The sequence below is a fragment of the Balaenoptera acutorostrata genome, chromosome 9, assembly GCF_949987535.1.
Source record: "Balaenoptera acutorostrata chromosome 9, mBalAcu1.1, whole genome shotgun sequence".
Lineage (NCBI taxonomy): Eukaryota > Metazoa > Chordata > Mammalia > Artiodactyla > Balaenopteridae > Balaenoptera > Balaenoptera acutorostrata.
Window position 1 is genome coordinate 56,522,140 of NC_080072.1, and position 20,021 is coordinate 56,542,160.

Sequence of the window (20,021 nt, forward strand, 5' to 3'; positions counted from 1 at the left end):
GAGAAAACCCCCAGCCCTCCTCCCCTCCCAAGCCACAGACACAGCCTCCAGAGCTCTCCTGCTCTCACTTATTGAATGAGCAAACCCATCCTGACATCCACTTTGGGCCCAGCCCTGGGATGAAGCTGGGCGTATAGAGAAGAACACGCTCTGCCTCCTGCCCTTGGGCAGCTTCCAGTGTGGCAGGGCAGTCAGACACAGGGACAGGCAGCTAGGAGGGAGGGCTCAGGGAAGGCTTCCTGGAGGCGGGGGGGCCTTTCTCCAGGCTGAGGAGGTATTAAGGTATGAAGCCTGGTGAAGGAAAGTAGGGGAGAAAGGTGCTCCGGGCAGGGGGAACAGCTTGGGTAAAGGTCTGGAGACCAGAGATTACCAGCATGCCCCCTCCTGTCTCTGGAATTTAGGGAGCTGGCCAGGCTCTGGTCTCCCTTCTCCTGAATACACGAGCCCAAGCTTCTGCTTCCAGACATCTGTCTCATCCGGGGCCTGTCCCAGCCCCACCCTCACCCCGTTGCCCACTCCCTCTTTCTAGGGGCTAACTCTTACGTGATCATCAAGAGTGAGGGGGACAAAGTCCGCTCGGCCGTGCAGAAAGGCACCTCGACGCCTGAGTATGATGTGAAAGGCATCTTCTACCGCAAGAAGCCAAGCCAGCCCATCACTGTGCAGGTGAGCCCGCCTGTCTGGGGTCCCTCCTGGGCCCCCCGCCTCATGCTTCCGCACTCAGAGTGGCTGGGCCCAGCACGGCAGGGCCTTTGACAGGGACCCAAGAACACTGGGTTCTGGTTCCACTCTGTCTCCGACATGGTGTGGCCTAGGGAATTTTCTTGCCTGCCCCTCCTGGTACCCCGGAGTCCCCTCTGTGGGGCTGATGAGTTGGATTAGCTGTAGGGATTGTGGGACACAGCAGGGTCAGACTCCCGGCCAGGGACAGTCGTCATCTCTGCCAACCTTGCCCCAAAGCCTTGGGAGTTGTTCCTTTAATTCCCCTGGTGGCAGATGGTGGGGGTGACTGTTGCTTGAGAGCAGGGGATCAGAAAGCCAGGGTCCTGGGCACGGGCTTCCTTCCCCTCTCAGGCCAAGGGGACCACAGTTCTGAGCTCATTGGCAGGAAGCCCTCTGCCCCTGGAGTCCAGGCCGGCATCTCTCCCGGTGAGAAACCATCTGTAAACAAACGCTCGGGTATCCTGGGGGAGCTACTGTAGGGTTTCCAAGTTTTTTAACACTGAGTCCTACCGGATCAAATCACAGACCCATAGATGTTTGGGCTGGAAAGAGCCTTAGGAGCCGTTGATCCAAACCTCATGTTGAAGATGGGGAAACCAGAGCAGGGGGTGTATCACTTGTCCAAGGTCACCCAAGGTCAACGTCAGAGCTAATAATGACAGATTTAACTGTATACATGGAGGGGAGCTTTGACATATGGGAGGAAGCCTGAGGCTCTGGCAGGGGCATGGCCTTGCCCAAGGTCCATGGTGAGGTAGGTGCAGGGCTCCTTTTCCTCAGCCCAGCCTGCATCACAGGAAGGGGCGTCAGGGCTCTGCCGCCGCTGTCAGCAGCCCTCACAGACCCATAGTCCTTGTCTTGGAGATGGCCCCCAACCATCCTCTGTCTCCTTCCAGATCTGGAACTACCGAGTCCTGAAGGATGAGTTCCTGGGCCAGGTGTACCTGAAGGCCAGCTCGGACGACCTCCAGGCCCTGCACACCCTCCACCTCCGAGACCGCAGCAGCCGGCAGCCCAGCGACCTGCCGGGCACCGTTGCTGTGCGCGTCCTCAGCAGTGCCTCCCTCACGGCCATCTGATACCTGCCCGTCTGCCTGCACCCACAGTTCTCACCACCATCTGCATGTCCGCAACCAGGCCAGGGACCAGCCTGGGAGCCGGGACACTGGCGTCCTTTTCCCAGCTTTTCCACTGACTTGCTGTGTGACCTTGGGAGGTCTCTGCCCCTCTCAAGGACACTTGCCTCAGTGTCCCGAGGACCCCAAAGCATTCCCTTCTCATAGAGGAGTCTTCTTGCCTGAGATTTAAAATAGCCCTCCCTACCCCAACTGCCACCATGGCTAAGGGACTCTATCCGTTGAAAACCTTTTCCCAAGGCCCTGCTGTCTGCCAGCAGAGTGCCAAGAAGATGTCACTTGTTTACACACAAACTGCCACATCCCCAAGGCCCACTCTTGCCCCTTGTGTCCCAGGCCTGCCCCAGTGTCCAAGACTTGCTTTCTTTGTCACCTACATCTGGTTTTCTAGCCACCTTGAAAGGACTCTTGGCTCTTGGGTTCCTGCCCAGGCTAGAATTTGGGAAATGTCCAGGTGACATCTGTCCATTCTCGAATCCCACCCACTCACCCGCCCATCATGTATTTATTCAAAGGTGATTTGCCAAATGAATAAACGATGCCCATGAGACCCCATGTGGAGCCGGGCCTCTCCTCGCAGCTCTGGGAGGCCCGGCGTCCGTCCTGGGCCTCGCCTCTGCTCTCAGGTCCTCTCAGATACAGACGCCCAGAGGAGCTGCAACCACCTTCTCCTTCTAGGTTCTGATTGCATTCCCAGCCTCTGGTTTAGGGTCCCCGGAGAGGTGGTGGAGAGGAAGGGCGTCCTGCCTCCACTGCCCTGACGCGGGAAGGAGTGTGTCTGATGTAGTGGGCCAGGCGGGGAGAGACCTGAGGGGAGGCACATGCCCCCAGGACCCCCTCTGCTGCAAGACCTGGGCTTTTCCCGGGAGCAGGGACTCTGGAGTGGTGGTCTCAGGTCCGCTGGCATCAGTTTGCACATTGGGCTTGACAGGAGATGGTAAATCCATTGTCTGACCAGAGGCCCTTCCACCAACATTCCCCCCAAAACGTAGCTGAGGAGCCATAACCCTCTTGCTGCCCGGACCAAAACACTCCTTTTAGTCCTCAACGTTTTATATTCTTTCCGTTTTAACTCTCAATTTTAACCAGGGGTTTTTAAAGGAAAACTGAAAGCCAGAACCCTTTTTTCTTCTTAAACTCCAGTTCCTGTGATCCTCTGATTTTATTTTGATTTGCTTGGGGAGGGACATGGCGAGGTCATACCTTCTCAGAGGAGGTCTGGAGGTTGATGAAGAAGATGGGGGTTTGTACTTGGATGTTTTACAAGCCAGCACCTGCTGTGTTCTTGGAGAGTGTTGGCGCTGTGACCAGCTTTGGATCTCTCCTGTGCCCTTCTCAGGCTCCAGACCAGGTGAAGTCAATGAAAAAGTCCAGTTGGTTCAAGATCACGAATTCCTGTGGCCTTGCTGGGAATTCCTTTGGGGAACCTGACTTTTCAGCTCCAGATCTAGCTCTTGGGTGCAGTGTCCTGGCTGGATATGCTGGATTCTTGACTTTGCTGGATTCTTGACCCCTCGCTCTGGCTGGCTCTGCTCCTGTGTCCTGGCCCTGGGTCGCGGGAGGGGCCAGGAACTGAATGACAAGGAAGACAAAAGGATTCCTTCTCAAAAAGCTGGGACTTCTCCTCAAGAACCTGAACCTAGGGTGAGGACTTTGTGTGTGACCAGGAGCAAGTTGCTTAAACCTCCTGTGCCTCGATTTCCCCCTCTGCAAAGTGGGGCCAGTGATTATCGTTTGTCAGCACTCTTACTAACAAGTGCTGTATAAGGGCAAAACAATACCCTTTCTCTATGTATCTTTGTATGCGTACACACTATACACAGTCATGTAATCACCACTTCTCAGTGTCTGTTTGAAAGGAAGACTGCTGAGTTGGGTGGAGCGTCGAGGGCCGGATAAGCCGGCCTGGGGCCTCTGGGGCCGACACACGGGTCTTTGCTCAGCCATGTCCACCTGGGCTACGGGGGCAAACCAGGACCAGCTGGCAGACCTGTGTGGGCTTTAGCCTGGGGGCCGGGCATTGTGTCCCTCGACTCCCTTCTCAGACGAAACTGGTTGGGCGGCCCTGCCCCTCTTGGTGGGCCAGGCTGGCTCCTGGCTGTGTGGGGATCCTGGTCCCCAGGAGGCCCCGGGGACTGGACAGGTGACGATGGAGCTCTTTCAGGCCGGGACCGGAGGGTGAGTGGGGAGAGCAGCTGCTCTGTTTGCCTGGTGCGCCCTGCAGCCCACGGGGGCCTCAAGTCCCCATTTGCAGATGGGTAGGGCTCCTGCCCCACAGCACCCCAAGCTGGGCTGCGTTCCCCTCGGGGCCGAGCGCAGGGTCAGGGGAGCGGAGACCTGTTCTGTTCTCAGAATAAATGTTACCACAATTCCAGAAAGGCCTTCCTGTGTCTGTCTGTCCCTCTGGGGATAAGGGACAATGAAGGGAATGTTTCCCAGGCCTGGGTGACTGTCCTCTGGTTAGAGAGCCACGTGAGGGAGTTACAGCTGAGGCTGGACCCCGATGCCTGCCTGGTGGGACTGTGCTGGCATCATTGGGGTCATTCAGCTGTCCCTTCACTTGGCCTTTTCCCAAGTCCCGTCCCAGGCACTGGGGGCGGGGGAAGCAGCCACAGTGCCTGCTCTGGGGCAATGTACAAACTGGTGGGGAAGACATGCAGAGAACCAGTGGCGAGGCAGCGTGGGAGCTACTGGGTGTTCCCTGAGCCTGCTGGGGGCAGGAAGGCCTCGCCCCGAGCCAGTTGTGGAATAGAGGGGGGACAGCCGCATGAAGGGCAGCCAAAAAGGAGATGGGCTTATGGGGGTACAGGTGGATGTAGAGGATCAGAGTGGAGGCTGTTGGGAAGATGATGGCAGCTCGAGCCAGAAAGCCGGGGGTGGCGGGGAGGAGAAACCAGAGAGATTTCAGAGGCAGCGTGGACAGAACTTGATGGCTGGGTTGGGAGTGGGGAGTAAGGGAAAAATAAATGAACTAAGACCAAGATTTCCTCATAAGACTGGGAGACAAGGATGTGCTGAATGATGTGCCCACCTTAGCGTAGTGCCTGGCCGCTGGTGGGTGCTGAGTAGCTGTAGCTGGGCAGCATCTGGAGGGGACCACATACCCCCGCGCCACTCCGCGCCCATCCCTCACAGCTCAGACCTGCGTTCTGCCTGGGGCACCATTTCCTCTTCGGGCCTCAGCTTTCCCAACTTGTGAGGCTGACACCACTCGCCCACCCAGTCTGGCCGGCTCAGCAAGAGATGATTAGAGGGATGGTAGGTACCAAGTGCGGACGGCAGGTGGGAGTCCAGCAGTGGGGACAGTGTTCAGGAGCAACTCCGGTCATGGGCACCCGGCCAAGCACACTCCAGCATCCAGGGGTCTTCAGGGGTCAGGATCGTCGGGTCAGAGGGAGCCCCAGCCTTGGCAGAGCCTGGGTCCCAGCGCTGTCGCTTCCCACCCGCTGCTCCAGGCAGAGGCTGCATGCTCAGCCTTGCTCTCCAGGGGGCACCATCGGGCAGCCGTGCCCAGGCGGTGGCGCAGTTGGGCCATTGGTCCCTCCCTGGGTCCCCCACCCCATCCTTTGGGTGGCAGCCAGGTGGCCCCTTCGCTGCAGGCACAACCCAGTTACAGAGAATCCAAAAGAGTACCTCCCTCCGCCCTGGCCAGACCTGTCCTGGAGAGGCCTGCCTGGCTGGGGCGGCTGCCAGGGTCGCTGCAGGCAAAGGGCCATGACGTGCAAGGGCCAGGTCTCAACAGGGAGTCCTCGGTGGCACTGTCTTCGCTGACGCTAATAACGAACATTTTGTTCACTCTCTTCCTCGTTTACCCTCCTCCCCTACTGTAAAATCGCATTTTCCACCTCAGTTTGCACGAGTCCCTGGTACATGCAGCACTGCTCCCAGTCAGCTGCTTCGAGAAGGTTTCCTGGATGATTAGAGACGGCAGGCATCCCGCGGCCCAGCCCCCAGAACAAGCTGTGGGGCAGTGGTGAAGTGATGAACTTCAGGGGGACGCATCTGAGGCGAGCCCTCGGGAAGTGGCCTGGGGCAAGGGCAGGGTCTGTGTGTGTGTGTGGAGCAAGGGGGGCAGAAAGGGCCAGGAGGCAGGACTTGCTACCTCCTGCCCTGCCTCGCCTGGTCCTTTGCTCTGAGTCTCAAACAGCCATTTTGCGGAGAAGGAAACAGTCTTGGCAGACAGCAGGCAGGGACCAAGACTCAGCAAATCAGTGACCAAGTCGGGATCAGAACAAGGTTTCCTGCCCAGCTGCTGAGAGCAGGTGGTGGGCATTACTGAAAATGACAGGAGGCAGCTGAGGCTGGGATGAGTGGCTCTGGGCCTGCTCGCACGCTGGTGCTGGTCGGCAGCACCGCCGAGAAAGACCCCAGTGCCCCGGCCTCCCCGCTGGGCGGCCAGGGCTCCGCCAGGGCCCTGGGCAGCACAGCCCGCCTCCCATGCTGATGTCACGACACCCAGACCTCGAAGGGCCCTCCGACTCCGCCTCCCGGGGGAAGGCTCTGGAGTGGGGAGGAGAGGGCAGCAGTGCCGGCCGGAGAGCTGCCCTGGGCAGGAAGGAAAGGGAGAGACTGAGAGAGACTCACACGGTGAAAGACTGCAAGACCCAGAGAGACCCCCAGAGCAAGTCACGGAGCAAGACAGAGGAAGAGGGGGCGTGTGTCTGCAGATTTTCCCACACCTGCCACGCCAGCTTCCCGAGCCCTCTGTGCAGGTGGCAGCTGCAGCCAGGCCGGTGGGCAGCAGGGACCCAGGTAAGGATGGGCTGCCTGCTGTCCTGAGCACTGGGAGAAGGGTTTGCTGGACTTCGGGGGAGTCATGGGCTCGGGCCACCCTGGAGCCACTGTCCCCACAGCCAATTGCTCCTGGTCTGGGCTCCCTGCCATCTCTGACCAGAGCTGGGACAGGGGGGCAGACATGCTGGGGGTGGCAGGCACAGAGTCCTCTGTCCCTGACTCTTTGTCTCCTTAGGCCTCTCTCAGCCACTATCTCTTTCTTTATCTCTCTCCTTGGAAAAGTCGCTTCCTTCCTCTGTGCCTCAAATTTCCCATCTGTGAAATGGGAGATGAAGCCCCATCAGCTATGGTTGTTGGGAGGACAAGGTAAAATTGAGCATGGGTATAGAAATGTAAATACAGTTCTGTGTTCTCTGTTGTCAATTTAAAAAGCAATTAACTTGAACAGGGATTAGTTTTTGTTTTTAGGAAAAAATAATGTCTATTTTGTAGCTTTTTCCTCACACGTGGCCCTTAAATTCTATGCCCTTTCAACCCCTTTCCACCCCCCAAAGCCCTGAAGGCCCTGGTTCTGCCCCTGGCTCTCGGGGCTCACACTGGTGCAGGATGCCAGCACCACAGCCTGGCATCCTCTTCACAGACGTAGCTCCCCACGGCAGCTGCCTGCTGGCCTTTGTTGAATTCCCTTCTCAGCCAGGCACCCAGGCCAGGTGCAGTTCTCTAGAAGGACGGTGTGCCTGCCGTATCCCGGAGCCCCAGGGCAGGGGTCAGGGCTCAGGTGTCAGGTAGTGTCATGGGCAGAGGATCAAATGCCCCAGCGCCTCTGAATGGACCTTGTGAAAAATTGATGCTCATCCTGGGAGGCAGGTAGGGGGCCAGAGGGGCCTCATGCCGGGGCCGATGGGCTGGGGCTGCTTTTGATCACCACGCTCAGTCCCACGAGTCCTTCCTGAGCTGTCCCTGGGCCTGGCCCTGTGCTGTGTGAGGTGATGGCTGAGCCCCACACCCTACCCTGTATCAACTCCCTTACTTTGGGAGCAGAGATGGGGACAGACCCTGACCAGACAACAAACACATATAGTCAGGGCTGGATAGAGGGAAATATCGGCGCTCTTGGCAGCCTGGGGAGAGTCAGGGAAGGCTTCCTGGAGGGGATACCATCTAAACTGAGCCATGAAGCATAGGTGGGAATTTATTAGTCAGAATTCCAGGCAGAGGGTCCAGCGTATACAAAGTCTAAGAAGTATAAAAAGGGCCAGCATATTTCAGGAAGAGTGAGTGCTGAGAATGGCCCAAGGGCAGGGGTGGAGAAGGAAGAGAGCAGAGAGAGGCAAGACTGAGACGCATAGTGCTGGGCCTTAAACGCAAGATGGGGGAGGGATTAGAGCCCCCATCCTGAAGGCCGGGGGTGCTCTGGAAGGGTTTTAGGCACGGCGTGTCATGAGCAGGTCATGTTCAGCCTGACCCTCCTCTTGGGCCAGGCTGTCTCTGTCACCTGTACTCCTGGGGTAGCTCTGAGCTGGGTGGCCAGAGACCAAGTCCTAGTCCTGAATTTGTCCTGCCCTGCTGTGTGACCTTTGGCAAGTCTTGGTCCCTCTCTGGGCCCCTTTGCCCATATGTCCAGGGGAGAGGGCTAGACTTTCTACTTCTTAGGAGCCCTTTGGGAATCTCTGAATAACAGTAGTAAAAAAGGAGCTCAGCTGCTCTGGGCAGTGGAACTGGTGATGGTGGCAGAAGCTCAGGTCACGCAGGCTGGGCTGTGACCAGAGGGAGAGAAGCCAGGGAGGGTTCCTCAGGGAGGAGGGGCTGGGGCTTTGGGAAGAGCCCAGGTGACCCCAGCCAGGCTCAGTGCTTCCAGGACTGGCTGGCTCAGAGGCTTGACATGGTCTCTCTCCCTGCAGAACTGTGTCTGGCCAGGCGGGCAGTAGGAGCATTTGACCAAGGACAATGGTGATTCTTCAGCAGGTGAGGGCTCCTTCATCTTTCTATCAGGAATAACCCTGTTGGGTGGCTCATCCTTCCCTATCCCATATTCTCTTATCCATGTTCTTAGCTGTAGAATCCCCTCCCTAATCCTTTCTTCTAGAAAACTCCTATCTATGCTTCAAAACCCAAGTGTGAAACTTTCCCTGACTCTCTCAGGGCCCATTCTCCCTGTGATGTGTCTGTTGGGGCCTCCCTTTCTCATTGCACTCACCCCACTGGTCAGAAAGTACTTATTTATATACATCTCTGAATCCCCAGGTAGTCCAGGCAGTGGAACAGCATGTGCAAAGGCCCAGATGTAGAGAAGCCCTTGGGGAAAGGGAACACGAAGTTGGCAAGTCTATTGAAGCCAGACCAGGAAGGGCCTTGAGCCTGACTGGAGAGCAGTGAATGGGGGATGACGTGGCCAGAGCTGCAGGCCCCGAGGGTAATATGGGGAGGAAGCAGAGGTGCTGCCCCCGGCTGAGTCCTCCAGCTCCCCTTCCTTCCCAGGGCCACAGTGGCCCCTGACCCTCAGCCCTTCCCCGTGATCAGCCTGAGGCTCTAATGAGCTCCTGGTCTCCAGATCCAGGAATGCGGGCCCTGAGCCAGGTCGGCCTGGCACCAGGCCCTTGGGCTGGTAGGGGTGTGTGCTGTGGAGGCTTGGCCAGTGGCTTCATGTCCTCCAGGACCATGTGGGACCAATGGGCAGCCGTGCCCTGCAGCTGCGTGTTTGAGTGTGAGTTATGTATACGTGTGTATGTGAGAAGGCAGGCGTCAGGGCAGGATCAGGACAGACAGTCTTCTGTCCTGGGGCTGGAGGAGTCCCCCTCTAGAGCCCCTTGGCCTGAGAGCCTCTTCAAAGGCCCATCAGAGATGGCCAAGACCAAACACAGAAGGAAAAGTCACTGTCACTGAGTGTTTGCAGGGTGCCAGGGCCTGGGCTGCAGGCGGGGCTGGGTGGATGGGGACATTTGCAGACCCCAGAGGGAGGGCCTGGGCCACTCGTAGCTCCCACAGCCGTTTTCCCTCAGGAGGCCTCTGACTCGCTGTTCACCCTCCTCCAACCAGCCCCCCAGAACGCCGGCCCATTTTGTCTGGCAGCCTCTGCTGGGAGCAGGTATCTGCAGGTGGACCTGGCTCTGCCCACCCCTCACACAGAAGGCACATTTCTGTTACTTCTTTGGTCCTGAATGAAGTCCCAGCTCTGGGGAGCCAGCCAGCCAGCCACGCAGCTCCACAGGCAGAGCCCGCAGCCCTGGGCTCATCTTGGGCTTTGCTGTTGATAAATGTGTGGACCTGGGGCACGCACGTCCTTCAGCCTTCCTGAGCCTCAGATTCCTCATCTGTAAAACGAGGATAAAAACCCTCCTTTCCCAGGACGGTTGTTGTGAAGATGAAATGCCACGGGGGGTTCAATCAGAGTGCTTGCCTTTCACCTGCCTACCAGGTCCGCCTCCTCCCGCCACCCCTTCCCTGTCCTGAAAGACAGTCGGTCTGCCCGAGCACTTGGTCCCTCTTTTCCTGGCTGACTTCTAAGTCCTCGCTGTGGCCACGACTCCCTTTGGGACCCTTCCCTCCTCTGCCCACATTAGAGTCTGATCGCACGCCACTTTCTTCCCCTGCCTTCCTGGGGCCTCCTGGTGAGCCCAGAAACCGGGGACAGCCTTCATCCTGCTCCCCACTGCCTCCTCAGCTCCAGCACCAACCCGCTCAGAGATGGAGCTCTGTGCAGAACGAATGAACAATTGTGATTTCACCCTCATTTTGTCCGAGGGGCTGGGGCGAGCATGATACCTACCTCAAAGGGATGATAGAGAACAAAATATCGTAACACATACACAGCGCTCAGCCCAATGCTGGACACAGCTCAAAAGAGTTTAACGGCCACGGCGACTACTGCTAAAATCATATCAATAGTGTTCCTGTGTATGAGAATTTCCCATTCTTTTCTCTCTTTCACTTTACTTGGCATAAATATTTATTTGGGATAAATTCTTTGAGGAGACCTCAGAGAATATGATGTTTCTTGCCCCATGTGTAGAGTGGCCCAGTGTGGGACATATCAGTGACAGATACTCACCCATCCCTCCCTCATCCCTTCCATTCATCCATCATGCCAGCCTTTCTGAGCCCCACAGAGTACCAGGCACAGAAAACACCTTCATAAAGTTGTACTCAGAATCCAAATCTCTTCATTATGAAAAAATTTTATTCATTTGTTGAGGGTTCTAATTCTTCAAAAGTAGCATCCACATTGGTCCTACTATGTGCAGGGTACTCTCTATACATGATCTCATTTTATTGCCATAAGGCTGTAGGGTAGGGATCTTTGTGCCGATATTGCTGGTGAAGAAACTGAAGCCCAGATAGGGTAATTTATTTTTATTTTTATTTTGTTTTCATTTCAGCTATGCTTTTATTTATTTATTTTTTAACAGCTTTATTGGAGTATAATTGCTTTACAATGGTGTGTTAGCGTCTGCTGTATAACAAAGTGAATCAGCTATACATATACATATATCCCCATATCTCCTCCCTCTTGCGTCTCCCTCCCGCCCTCCCTATCCCACCCCTCTAGGTGGTCACAAAGCACAGAGCTGATCTCCCTGTGCTATGCGGCTGCTTCCCACTAGCTATCTATTTCACATTTGGCAGCGTATATATGTCCCAGATAGGGTAATTTAGACATGAGCTGGGGCAGGTCCAGACAGGATACGGAGCCATGCTGGTGAGGGGGGCAGCATGCAGGGAGAGGAGACCTTGGGAAAGGGCTGCTGTGCAGGGCACAGGGCTGTGGCACAAGGAGCAGGCACGGGGCTCAGGGAAGGAGGTCAGACTTCCACTGCTGGGTGGCATTCGCAGAGCGTGAGCTCTTTCCTAGGGACCCTGTGGTAGTCTGGGCAGACCCATCATGTTGATGGCTTTGGGAGTAGGGTGGGAGTGTCTGGAGGTTCCTAGTGTGCCAGAAGCCACCTCCTCCAGCCACGTTCTCACTCACCCACCCAGCAAAGTGGCACTCAGCCCCTTCTCTGTACCGGACTGGGCACAAAGGATGCAGAGATAAATTGACTGCTCCCTGTCCTGGAGGAGTTTCCAGACCAAAGGGGGAGGCAGCTCCGAAACACAGCAAGGGTGCCCATGAGCGGAACTGTGATAGCAGGAGTCCTGGGGGTGGAGTAGGGTGGGAGGGAGCCTGGGGATGGGGGAGGCTTCTGCCCCGCCTGCGGTACGGCAGGGTGGGGTGGTGATGTCAGGGAAGGCTCTGTCGCTGTTGTGGTAGCCCCTCACATACAGATGGGGGGCTGTGGTCTCAGGAGGAGGGACTTGCCCTACGTTGCAAGGCTAGCTGGTGCTTGTGAGAACCCAGAGATCTGTGGTACATGTGACCAGCTTCTTCAGGACCTCAGGGAAGGCTGCTGTGCTTTGGTAAGATGTGATTTCTGGCTCTGTGGTGAGGCCAGTGTAGGGACTAGATGTACTTTGCCCAGATTCATGGATCAGAGTGAAGTTTGAAGATAAATCTGTGGACTGTTGATAACAGTTGGATTAAGTCTTTTATTAAAATATAATGTTCTTCTTTGTCTGTTGTAACAATTTCTGATTTAAAGTCCATTTTGTCTGATATTAGTACAGCCACCTCAGCTCTTTTTTGGTTACTGTTTTCAAGGAGTATATTTTTCTATCCTTTCACTTTCAACCTATTTGTGTCTTTGGATCTAAAGTGAGTCTCTTGTAGATAGCATATAGTTGGATCATGTGTTATTTTTTTTAAACCTATTCTGCCGACCTCTACCTTTTAATTGGAGAGTTAAATTCATTTCCGTTTAAAGACTTACTTCTGCCATTTTGCTGGTTTTTTTATATGTCATATTTTTCCCCTGTCAACTCCTCTATAATGACTTTTTTTTAAATTGAAGTATAGTTGATTTACAATGTTGTGTTAGTTTCAGGTGTACAGCAAAGTGATTCAGTTATATACATATATATATATTTTTTTTTTTTCAGATTCTTTTCCCTTATAGGTTATTACAAAATATTGACTATAGTTCCCTCGGTTATACAGTAGGTCCTTGTTGGTTATCTATTTTATAAATAGTAGTGGGTATCTGTTAATCCCAAACTCCTAATTTATCTCTCCCCCCCTTTCCCCTTTGGTTACCGTAGTTAGTTTGTTTTCTATGTCTGTGGGTCTATTTCTGTTTTGTATTTAAGTTCATTTGTATCTTTTTTTTTTTTTAGATTCTACTTTATGATGCCTTCTTTTGTGTTTGATTTTTTCCCCCACTCTACTGTTTTGGTTCCCTTCTCATTCATTTCCCCCCCACCCTCTCTCTCTCTCTCTCTCTCTATATATATATATATATATTTTTTTTTTTTTCCCTAGTAGTTACTCTGGGGTTTACAATTAACACCTTACATTTATAACAATCTAGTGAGGGTTAACACCAACTTAGCTCCAATAGTATATGAAAACTCTGCTCTTATACAGTTCCATCCCTCTCTCTTTACAGTATTATTGTCAGAAATTACAACTTTATACACTGTGTGCCCATTAACATAGATTTATAATTGTTATTTTATGCATTTGTCTTTTAAATCACATAGGAAAAAAGAGAAGTGACAAACCAAAAATAACAATAAGGCTGGCTCTTATATTTACCTTTGTAGTTACCTTACTGGGTTCTTATTTCTTTGTATGGCATTGAGTTACTGTCTAGTGTCATTTAATTTTAGCCTGAAGGATTATTTTTGGCATTTCTTGTAGAGCAGGTCTATTAGCTACCAACTCCCTCAGTTTTTGTTTATCTGGGAATGTCTTAGTTTCTCTTTCACTGTTGAAGAATATTCTTGCCACATACAGAATTCTTGTTGGAAATGTGTATTTTTCCGTTCTGCGTTTTAAATATATTATCCTACTGCCTTCTGGTCTCCATGGTTTCTGATGAGAAATCAGCAATTAATCATATTGAAGATCATTCGTATATGATGAGTCATTTCTCTCTCACTGTTTTTAAGATTCTCTTTTTGTCTCTCTTTTGATAGTTTGATTATAATGTGTCTCAGTGAGGATCTTTTTGAGTTTATCCTACCCGGAATTTATTGAGCATTTTAGATGTGTAGATTCATATCTTTCATCATGTTTGGGGAATTTGGGGTCATTATTTCTTCAAATATTCTTTCTGCCTCTCTCTCTCCTCTCCTTCTGGGATTCCCATTGTGCTTATATTGGTCCACTTGATGGGGTCCTGTAGGTTTCTTAGTCTCGGCTCATTTTTCTTAATCCTTTTTTCTTTCTGCTCCCTAGCCTGGATATCTCAATTAAGCTATCTTTGGTTTGCTGCTTCTTCTTTCTGCCCTTTCAAATCTGCTGTTGACCCCTCTAGTGAACTTTTCATATCAGTTATTGTACTTTTCAACTCCAGAATTTCTATTTGGTCCCTTTTTATAATTCCTGTCTCTTTATTGATAGTCTGTACTTGGTGAGATGTTGTTCTGGTTTCCTTCTGTTCTTTGAGCATATTTAAAACAGTTGATTAAAGTTTTTGTCTATTAAGTCCAGTGTCTCGGCTTCCTCAGGGAAAGATTCTATTAATTTCTTTTTTTCCTATGAATGGGCCATATTTTCTTGTTTCTTTGCAAGTCTCATAGTTGTTTTTTGTTATTGTTGTTGAAAACTGGACATTTTGATTATTATAATGTGATAACTCCAGAAGTCAGATTCTCCCCCTCCCCAGGGTTTGTTGTCACTGCTTATTGTGTTGTAGTTTTGTTGAATGACTTTTCTAAACTTTTTTTTTTTTTTTTTGTGAAGACTAGATTCTTTGTTGTGTGTGGTCACTGAAGTCTCTAAAACCCCTGGAAAATAAATAAATAAATTTAAAAAATCTCAGACTTTGCAGTTGGGCCGTGTGTGTGTTGGCGCATGACTTCAATGCTCAGTCAGGACATTTACAACTCTGACTTAGCCTTCACTCCCTGTCTGCATGGAGCTTGAGGTCAGTCAGAGGTGAGAGCTTAGGGTTTCTCATGCTTTTTCTGAACATTTGTCCAACCCTGGGTACGCGTACGTGGTCTTCTAGATTCCCCAGTATATGCTGAAGCTTTTTCAAAGCCCTTTTTTCCTGGTGCATCTCATTCCCCTGCCTTTCTTCCAGGCTTTTTGGAGTGTCTATTGTTTGCTCCAACTGATTATTTTTTTCCCCAGGTGGCAGTGGGTAGTTCATTTGCCTTTGGATGTTTTTGACCAATGCCCTCCATAGCTACTTCTCTACCCTGGGGTCCCTAGTTAGGGAATAAAGACAAACCTTTAGCATTATTCCTTCAGGGATCCCCCAGACAGGTTAAAACCATCATAACTCTTTGATAACAAGTTCTGTTCTGCTCCCTCTGACCCCAACAACCCACACCAGGGATACAGGCTGCCATCCTCAAGGTGGGGGGTGAGGGAGGATGGGTAGGTTAAAGTACCACAAAGCTCTCCTGTGGGGTTTCAGTCATCTTCCTCTTCCTTAAATGTTCAAATGGTTACTGTAAACCTTTGCATATTTTCTAGAGTTCCAGTAAAGTTGACTCTGACAATTTTTGCTATGTTTTTTGGTGTTTCTGTAGAGTTCTTGGCAGACTTCTCTACTCTTTGCTGATATCACTTGCTGATGACAACTGGCACAGTTATTTCCTGAAAGCTTTTCTGTTCCAACTTGCTGTGTATACTTGGATAGGTCCCTTTGCCCCTTCTGAACCCCAGTCTCCCCATATGTAAAATGGGTGGCCAGAATTGGACAAGATGGTGGTATGGTGGAGGTGACAGCAGCACTATGGGTGTGAGGCATGAAGGGAGTAGAGAAAAGAAGGTAGTGAGGTGTGGGGACCAGGGGGCACACAGCTAAGTGGAGCCTTGGTGGCTAAGTGGGGGCAGGGAAGAGGATGGTGGAGGTGGAGCATTCCTAGCAGAGGACTCAGCATAAGCAAAGGTAGGAGGCCCTGTCCTGTGTGGCCAGGCAGCAGGAGACAAGGATGGGGGAGCAGTGAGCCCTGGCTCTGGGAGAGAGTCTGTTGTGATGCCAGAGTGGGTCCCAGGGGCATTAGACCTGCCTCCCAGACCTGGTGTGCAGCCACATGCAGGGAAGGGACCTACTCCTAGGCTTCATCTCAGGGGTGGCCTGGGTGCAGGGTGTTGAGCAGTGGGTCTGGGTCAGGGAGGGCCAGTCTCTCAGTACTTTTGTAGGTCTCTCTCAGGGTGCCTCTCTCCATCCACCAGACTTGTTTTACCATCTCTTCCTTCTTACCTCTGCTTCTCTGTGCTTTGCTGTTCTCTTTTCTGGAACACCCTTCTCCCTCATATCTGCCTAAATAATCACAACACCACAACAACATGACTTGCTCAGTTAATAATAACTAACACTCACACAGCATTTGCTCTAACAGGCACCGATCTGAGTGAGTTACACACAACCTGTTTAACCCTCACAAGCACCTAATGACGTACTGTTATCCTGTTATCCAACAAATGAGAAAACAAAAGCACATGGGGGTTGAGGAAATTGCCCAAGGTCACACAGCATGTGAATGGCCTTGTCATCATTGAACCAGTGTTGGCTCCAGAGTCCAACCTCATAGCAGCCATGCTATCCTGTCTCTCAAGGGCTAATCTGTCCCTTATCTGGTGGTACCATCCTTATCTGTGTCTGGGTCTGTCCACCCCCAGGCTGGAAGCTCTGAGGACGGTGTCCCCTAAGCTTTAGCCTGAGCCTGTGAAGGTTTTTGTTTTTTTTTTAATTTTAAAAATATCTATTTATTTTTGGCTGTGTGGGTCTTAGTTGCAACACGCAGGATCTTTCGTTGCGGTGCGTGGGCTTCTCTCTAGTTGTGGTGTGCAGGCTCCAGAGCGCATGGGCTCTGTAGTTGTGGCACACGGGCTCTCTAGTTGTGGCTCTTGGGCTCAGTAGTTGCAGCGTGCTGGCTTAGTTGCCCTGTAGCATGTGGGATCTTAGTTCCCTGACCAGGGATCGAACCCATGTCCCCTGCATTGGAAGGCGGATTCTTAACTACTGGACCACCAGGGGAGTCCCTGTGAAGGTTTTTAAAATAGACAGATGGAAGGATGCCTGGAAGCCCAACTCTAGCACCTCCCTGGGTCTGAGGGTCTGGTTCCTGTTCGCATGGACTCTCCTAGGAGGGTGGGCTGGGGTAGGTGTGCTTGTTTTGGGCTTAACTCTGCAAAGGACCCCTTCTGAGAGCAGGGTCCCTGAGAGGGCACAGGAAATGGGTGGGAATCATTGCCGACAGTCAGCTGTGTGCTGGGTGGCAGAGCGCTGGGTCCTAGAGGCTGGAAGGGGTGGGGGGGTGGTGGGTAGAAGGAAGCCCAGGTCCAGCGGGGCAGCTCCGAGTTCTGTGTGAGGCATCACTGTCTCCTCCCTTGTCATCCCCTCTACTCCCCGCTGTGGTTTGCTTCTCTAGAACAGAAAGTTGGGTCTTCCAGAATTTCAGACAACGCTGAGGGCCAAAAATGAGACCTTGAAGAGAGAATAGGAGAAAAGAGGGGAGAGGATAAAGATAAGTAGGGAGAGAGAAGAAGGCAGGTGTAGGAGGAGAGTCATAGGGCCCGGGCATTCCACGCCTTCTGGCTGGGACAGTGGCCACTGTGGCTTGCGGCCCAGCACGGACCCAAGCCGGCACCCAGTCCTGTGTGGCTGCCAGGACACAGGAGCCCAGCTTGGCGCCCACTGTGGGGTGAGCTCTGAGCCATAAGGGGTGACTTGCTGTCCTGGGGAACGAGGGGACACCCCTCCTTTAGGCCTCGGTGCCTCCTCTTTGACCTGGAGATCACCAGCTGGCTGGCCTCAGAGGCTGGGTGAGGACCAGAGACAGGCTCTTCCAGTGCTTTCCCCATAAAGTCCCCTCCCAACCTCAAGGCTTTTATCTGCCCTCACTCCCCAGAGGCAGCCAGTGGGCCAAAAAGATCTTTGACGCACCTTCCCTTTAGTCTTAAAAACGTTACGAAGTTTATTGTGTTCCACTCCATAACATCCCCACGTTTCTTTCCGTAGAAAACATACTGCTTTTCTCCAAAACTGCGGTCAAGGTGAGGTTCCAGGTGCCTCGTTTTTGCCGAGGCCCGCAGCTCGGTTCCCGGGTGCCGCTCGCTGAGGTCCTGGTGAGGCGGGCCCGGAAGCCACGGCGATGTTGGGTGTTGGGGTCGCGCCAGGATGGGAGGGGGCTGGGGCGGCGCGGGCGCCCCCTCCTCGTTCCCGCCCGCGGGCGTCACCTAAGCCGCCGTTGCCATGGGCCCGCGGCAGATGGCCGGGTTTAGGGTTCCCCGGCGGGCGGCGCGCACGGGATTAGGTGAATTAGGGAGCTCGAGAAGTGCTGCCACCGTAGCCGCCGCCAGGCCCTCCGCGCCATGGAGCCCCCTGCCCATCCCGCAGACCCCGCCAACCCCGCGGACGCCGCTGACCCCGGCGACCCCGGCGACCCTGCCGAGGCGCGCGCCAAGCAGCCGGGCAAGTGGGCGCTGGTGCGTAGCCTGAACCAGGCGTTGAAGACATACGCGGTCCTGCCGGTGAGGCCCGGGTCGGGAGGGGGAGGACGCCCCCCGCGGACCCGGTCCTGGGCCTCGGTTTCCCCGCCTGTCTGGAGCCAGGCGGGCCGCAGGGTCGCAAAGCCCCAGGGCGCACGCACACCTGAGCCCTCTGGTGCCGCGCGGTCCTAGACGCCCGGCGGGAACTTGGCCCCCCGCTGCCCCTGCCTGGGCGGGGAGCTTGTGCAGCTGGAAAACGGGAGGTGGATGGGCCAGCGCCGGGAAGGGGCTTCCCTGCCCTTGCCCGGGTCCAGAGCAAGGAGTGACTCCAGGTGCACGGAGGGGGCTCGGGGAGACGTTTGTGGACTGGCTGACCGGCTGGTAGAAGGAAAGCATGGCCCGCGGGTCCCCTCCTCATGTCCCGGAGTGACTATGAGGATAAGTGAGGGTGGGGGGAGTGTCCTGAGACAGACTCCTTTTCATTGCACAAACGGGGACTGAACCTCAGGCCCTGCCCCAGAGGAGGAAAGAGGCATATAAGGCTAAGGCCCTGCGGGGAGTTGATATTGCTCTGATCCTGGGCTCATGCCTAGGAGGGAAGGTGGGTGGACATCAAGGACAACTTCCCTTTGCATGGGTCTCTCATCTTCACAACCACTGACTCCTTTCATTTTAAGGCTGTTGAACTCTAAGGGTCAGAGAGACTGAAAGACTTACCCAGAGTCACACAGCGTTAGTGGCAGAACTGGGACCTGAACCCAGAACTCTTTACCTTGTGTTCATTGTGGATGTGGGCCAGCTTCCCTGGAGGAAGCCCCCACTAGGGTTGTGGGGTACCCTTGAGAACATTTAGGCAAATCCATCTAGGAACTCACCGTTCTGGGGCTGGGAACCACTCAGCTGACAGCAGAGAAGCTGGAACTTGCCCCAGGTTACACAGACACACAGAGGCAGGTGTCTACACAAATGGAACTTTTGATTCCGGGTGAGGTCCCTAGTGGGGCACCCCTCACAGTGGGGTGGTAGGAATGGGGCCAGATACAGTCATGGGCTGCCTGGAATCCGGCTGTGGGGAGGGGCTGGTGGGGTTAGACCTGAGCCTAGTGCCCCTTCCCTCTCCTCCCTCCTCCTGCCCCTCAAAAAAGTGTCATGTTCTTTCACATCTTCCTTCCTCTGCTTCTTCCTTCACCCATCCAGCGATTCCTGACCTACCCTGTTTTTGGTTCGGGCTCTGCCCTGCAGATGCTCACAGTCTCATCAGTCACTGATTTGATGAGTGACTATGGCCAAATCCCTTTCTCTCTTTCGGCCTCAGTTTCCTCATCTGTAAAATGGGGACCCTTACAACCCAGCTGCATTCTGATGCCCCAAGTACTTTCCATGGGACCATGGGACCTGTCCCCCTCAGAGGTTCTCAGGCCCCAGATTCCTCCCTGAAGCCTCTTAGCTGCCATTTTAGCCTCTTTCCTCGAGTTCAGACCAAGAGAAGAGAAAGTTAAGTCACCACCCTCCTGGTGACAGTCCTTGGCTAGGAGGGTTCTAGACATTTCTGTTTGCTTTGCTGCCCTTAGCCGGAGCTTCCAATTTGCCTTTTGGGTCCACGAACCATCTCCAGCCAGGGACCCTATCAGTGCTTCCTGTTCTGCTTGCAGAGCTGGGTTCAGGGCGGGGCCCAGGGGATGTAGGGAGAGAGCACTGAATTTGGAGTTTGCCAGGCTTGGGCTTCATTCCCGGCTCTACCACAAAACACCCGTGTGACCTTGGGCATGTTTCTTGACCTCTTTGAGGAGATGAAGTAGAGAGAGAATCCTCTGCCTAAGCGTTGTCATAAGGTTCAATGAGACAGTTAATTACAGGGAAGCATGTAAGTCACTACCTGGCCTGTTGCAGGGGTATTGAGTTTGCATAGAGCAATGTCCTGGTGCCACTGCCCGCCACCGCTG

The 20,021-nt window shown here is 53.5% G+C and overlaps 2 protein-coding genes across 10 annotated transcripts in view; both read left to right on the forward strand.

Annotated features, from left to right (window-relative positions):
- Window positions 1-3,693, forward strand: part of CAPN5 (calpain 5) — a 56,152-nt gene extending 52,459 nt beyond the window's left edge. For all 4 annotated transcript variants that reach the window (XM_057553636.1, XM_007187573.2, XM_057553637.1 and 1 more), the window contains 2 exons: window positions 530-666; window positions 1,620-3,693. In XM_057553636.1, coding sequence (XP_057409619.1) covers window positions 530-666; window positions 1,620-1,802 — 320 coding nt within the window. In that variant the 3' untranslated portion in view covers window positions 1,803-3,693. The remainder of the gene's footprint in view (window positions 1-529; window positions 667-1,619) is intronic.
- Window positions 3,694-6,281: 2,588 nt separating this feature from the next.
- MYO7A (myosin VIIA) overlaps window positions 6,282-20,021 on the forward strand; it is a 115,227-nt gene continuing 101,487 nt past the window's right edge. For 2 of the 6 annotated variants that reach the window (XM_007187574.2, XM_057552817.1), the window contains exons 1-2: window positions 6,471-6,611; window positions 8,495-8,558. In XM_007187574.2, coding sequence (XP_007187636.2) covers window positions 8,541-8,558 — 18 coding nt within the window. In that variant the 5' untranslated portion in view covers window positions 6,471-6,611; window positions 8,495-8,540. Of the gene's footprint in view, window positions 6,612-8,494; window positions 8,559-11,855; window positions 11,988-20,021 lie in introns of those variants that run through there. The other 4 variants (XM_057552813.1, XM_057552811.1, XM_057552812.1 and 1 more) reach the window with 4 other exon arrangements.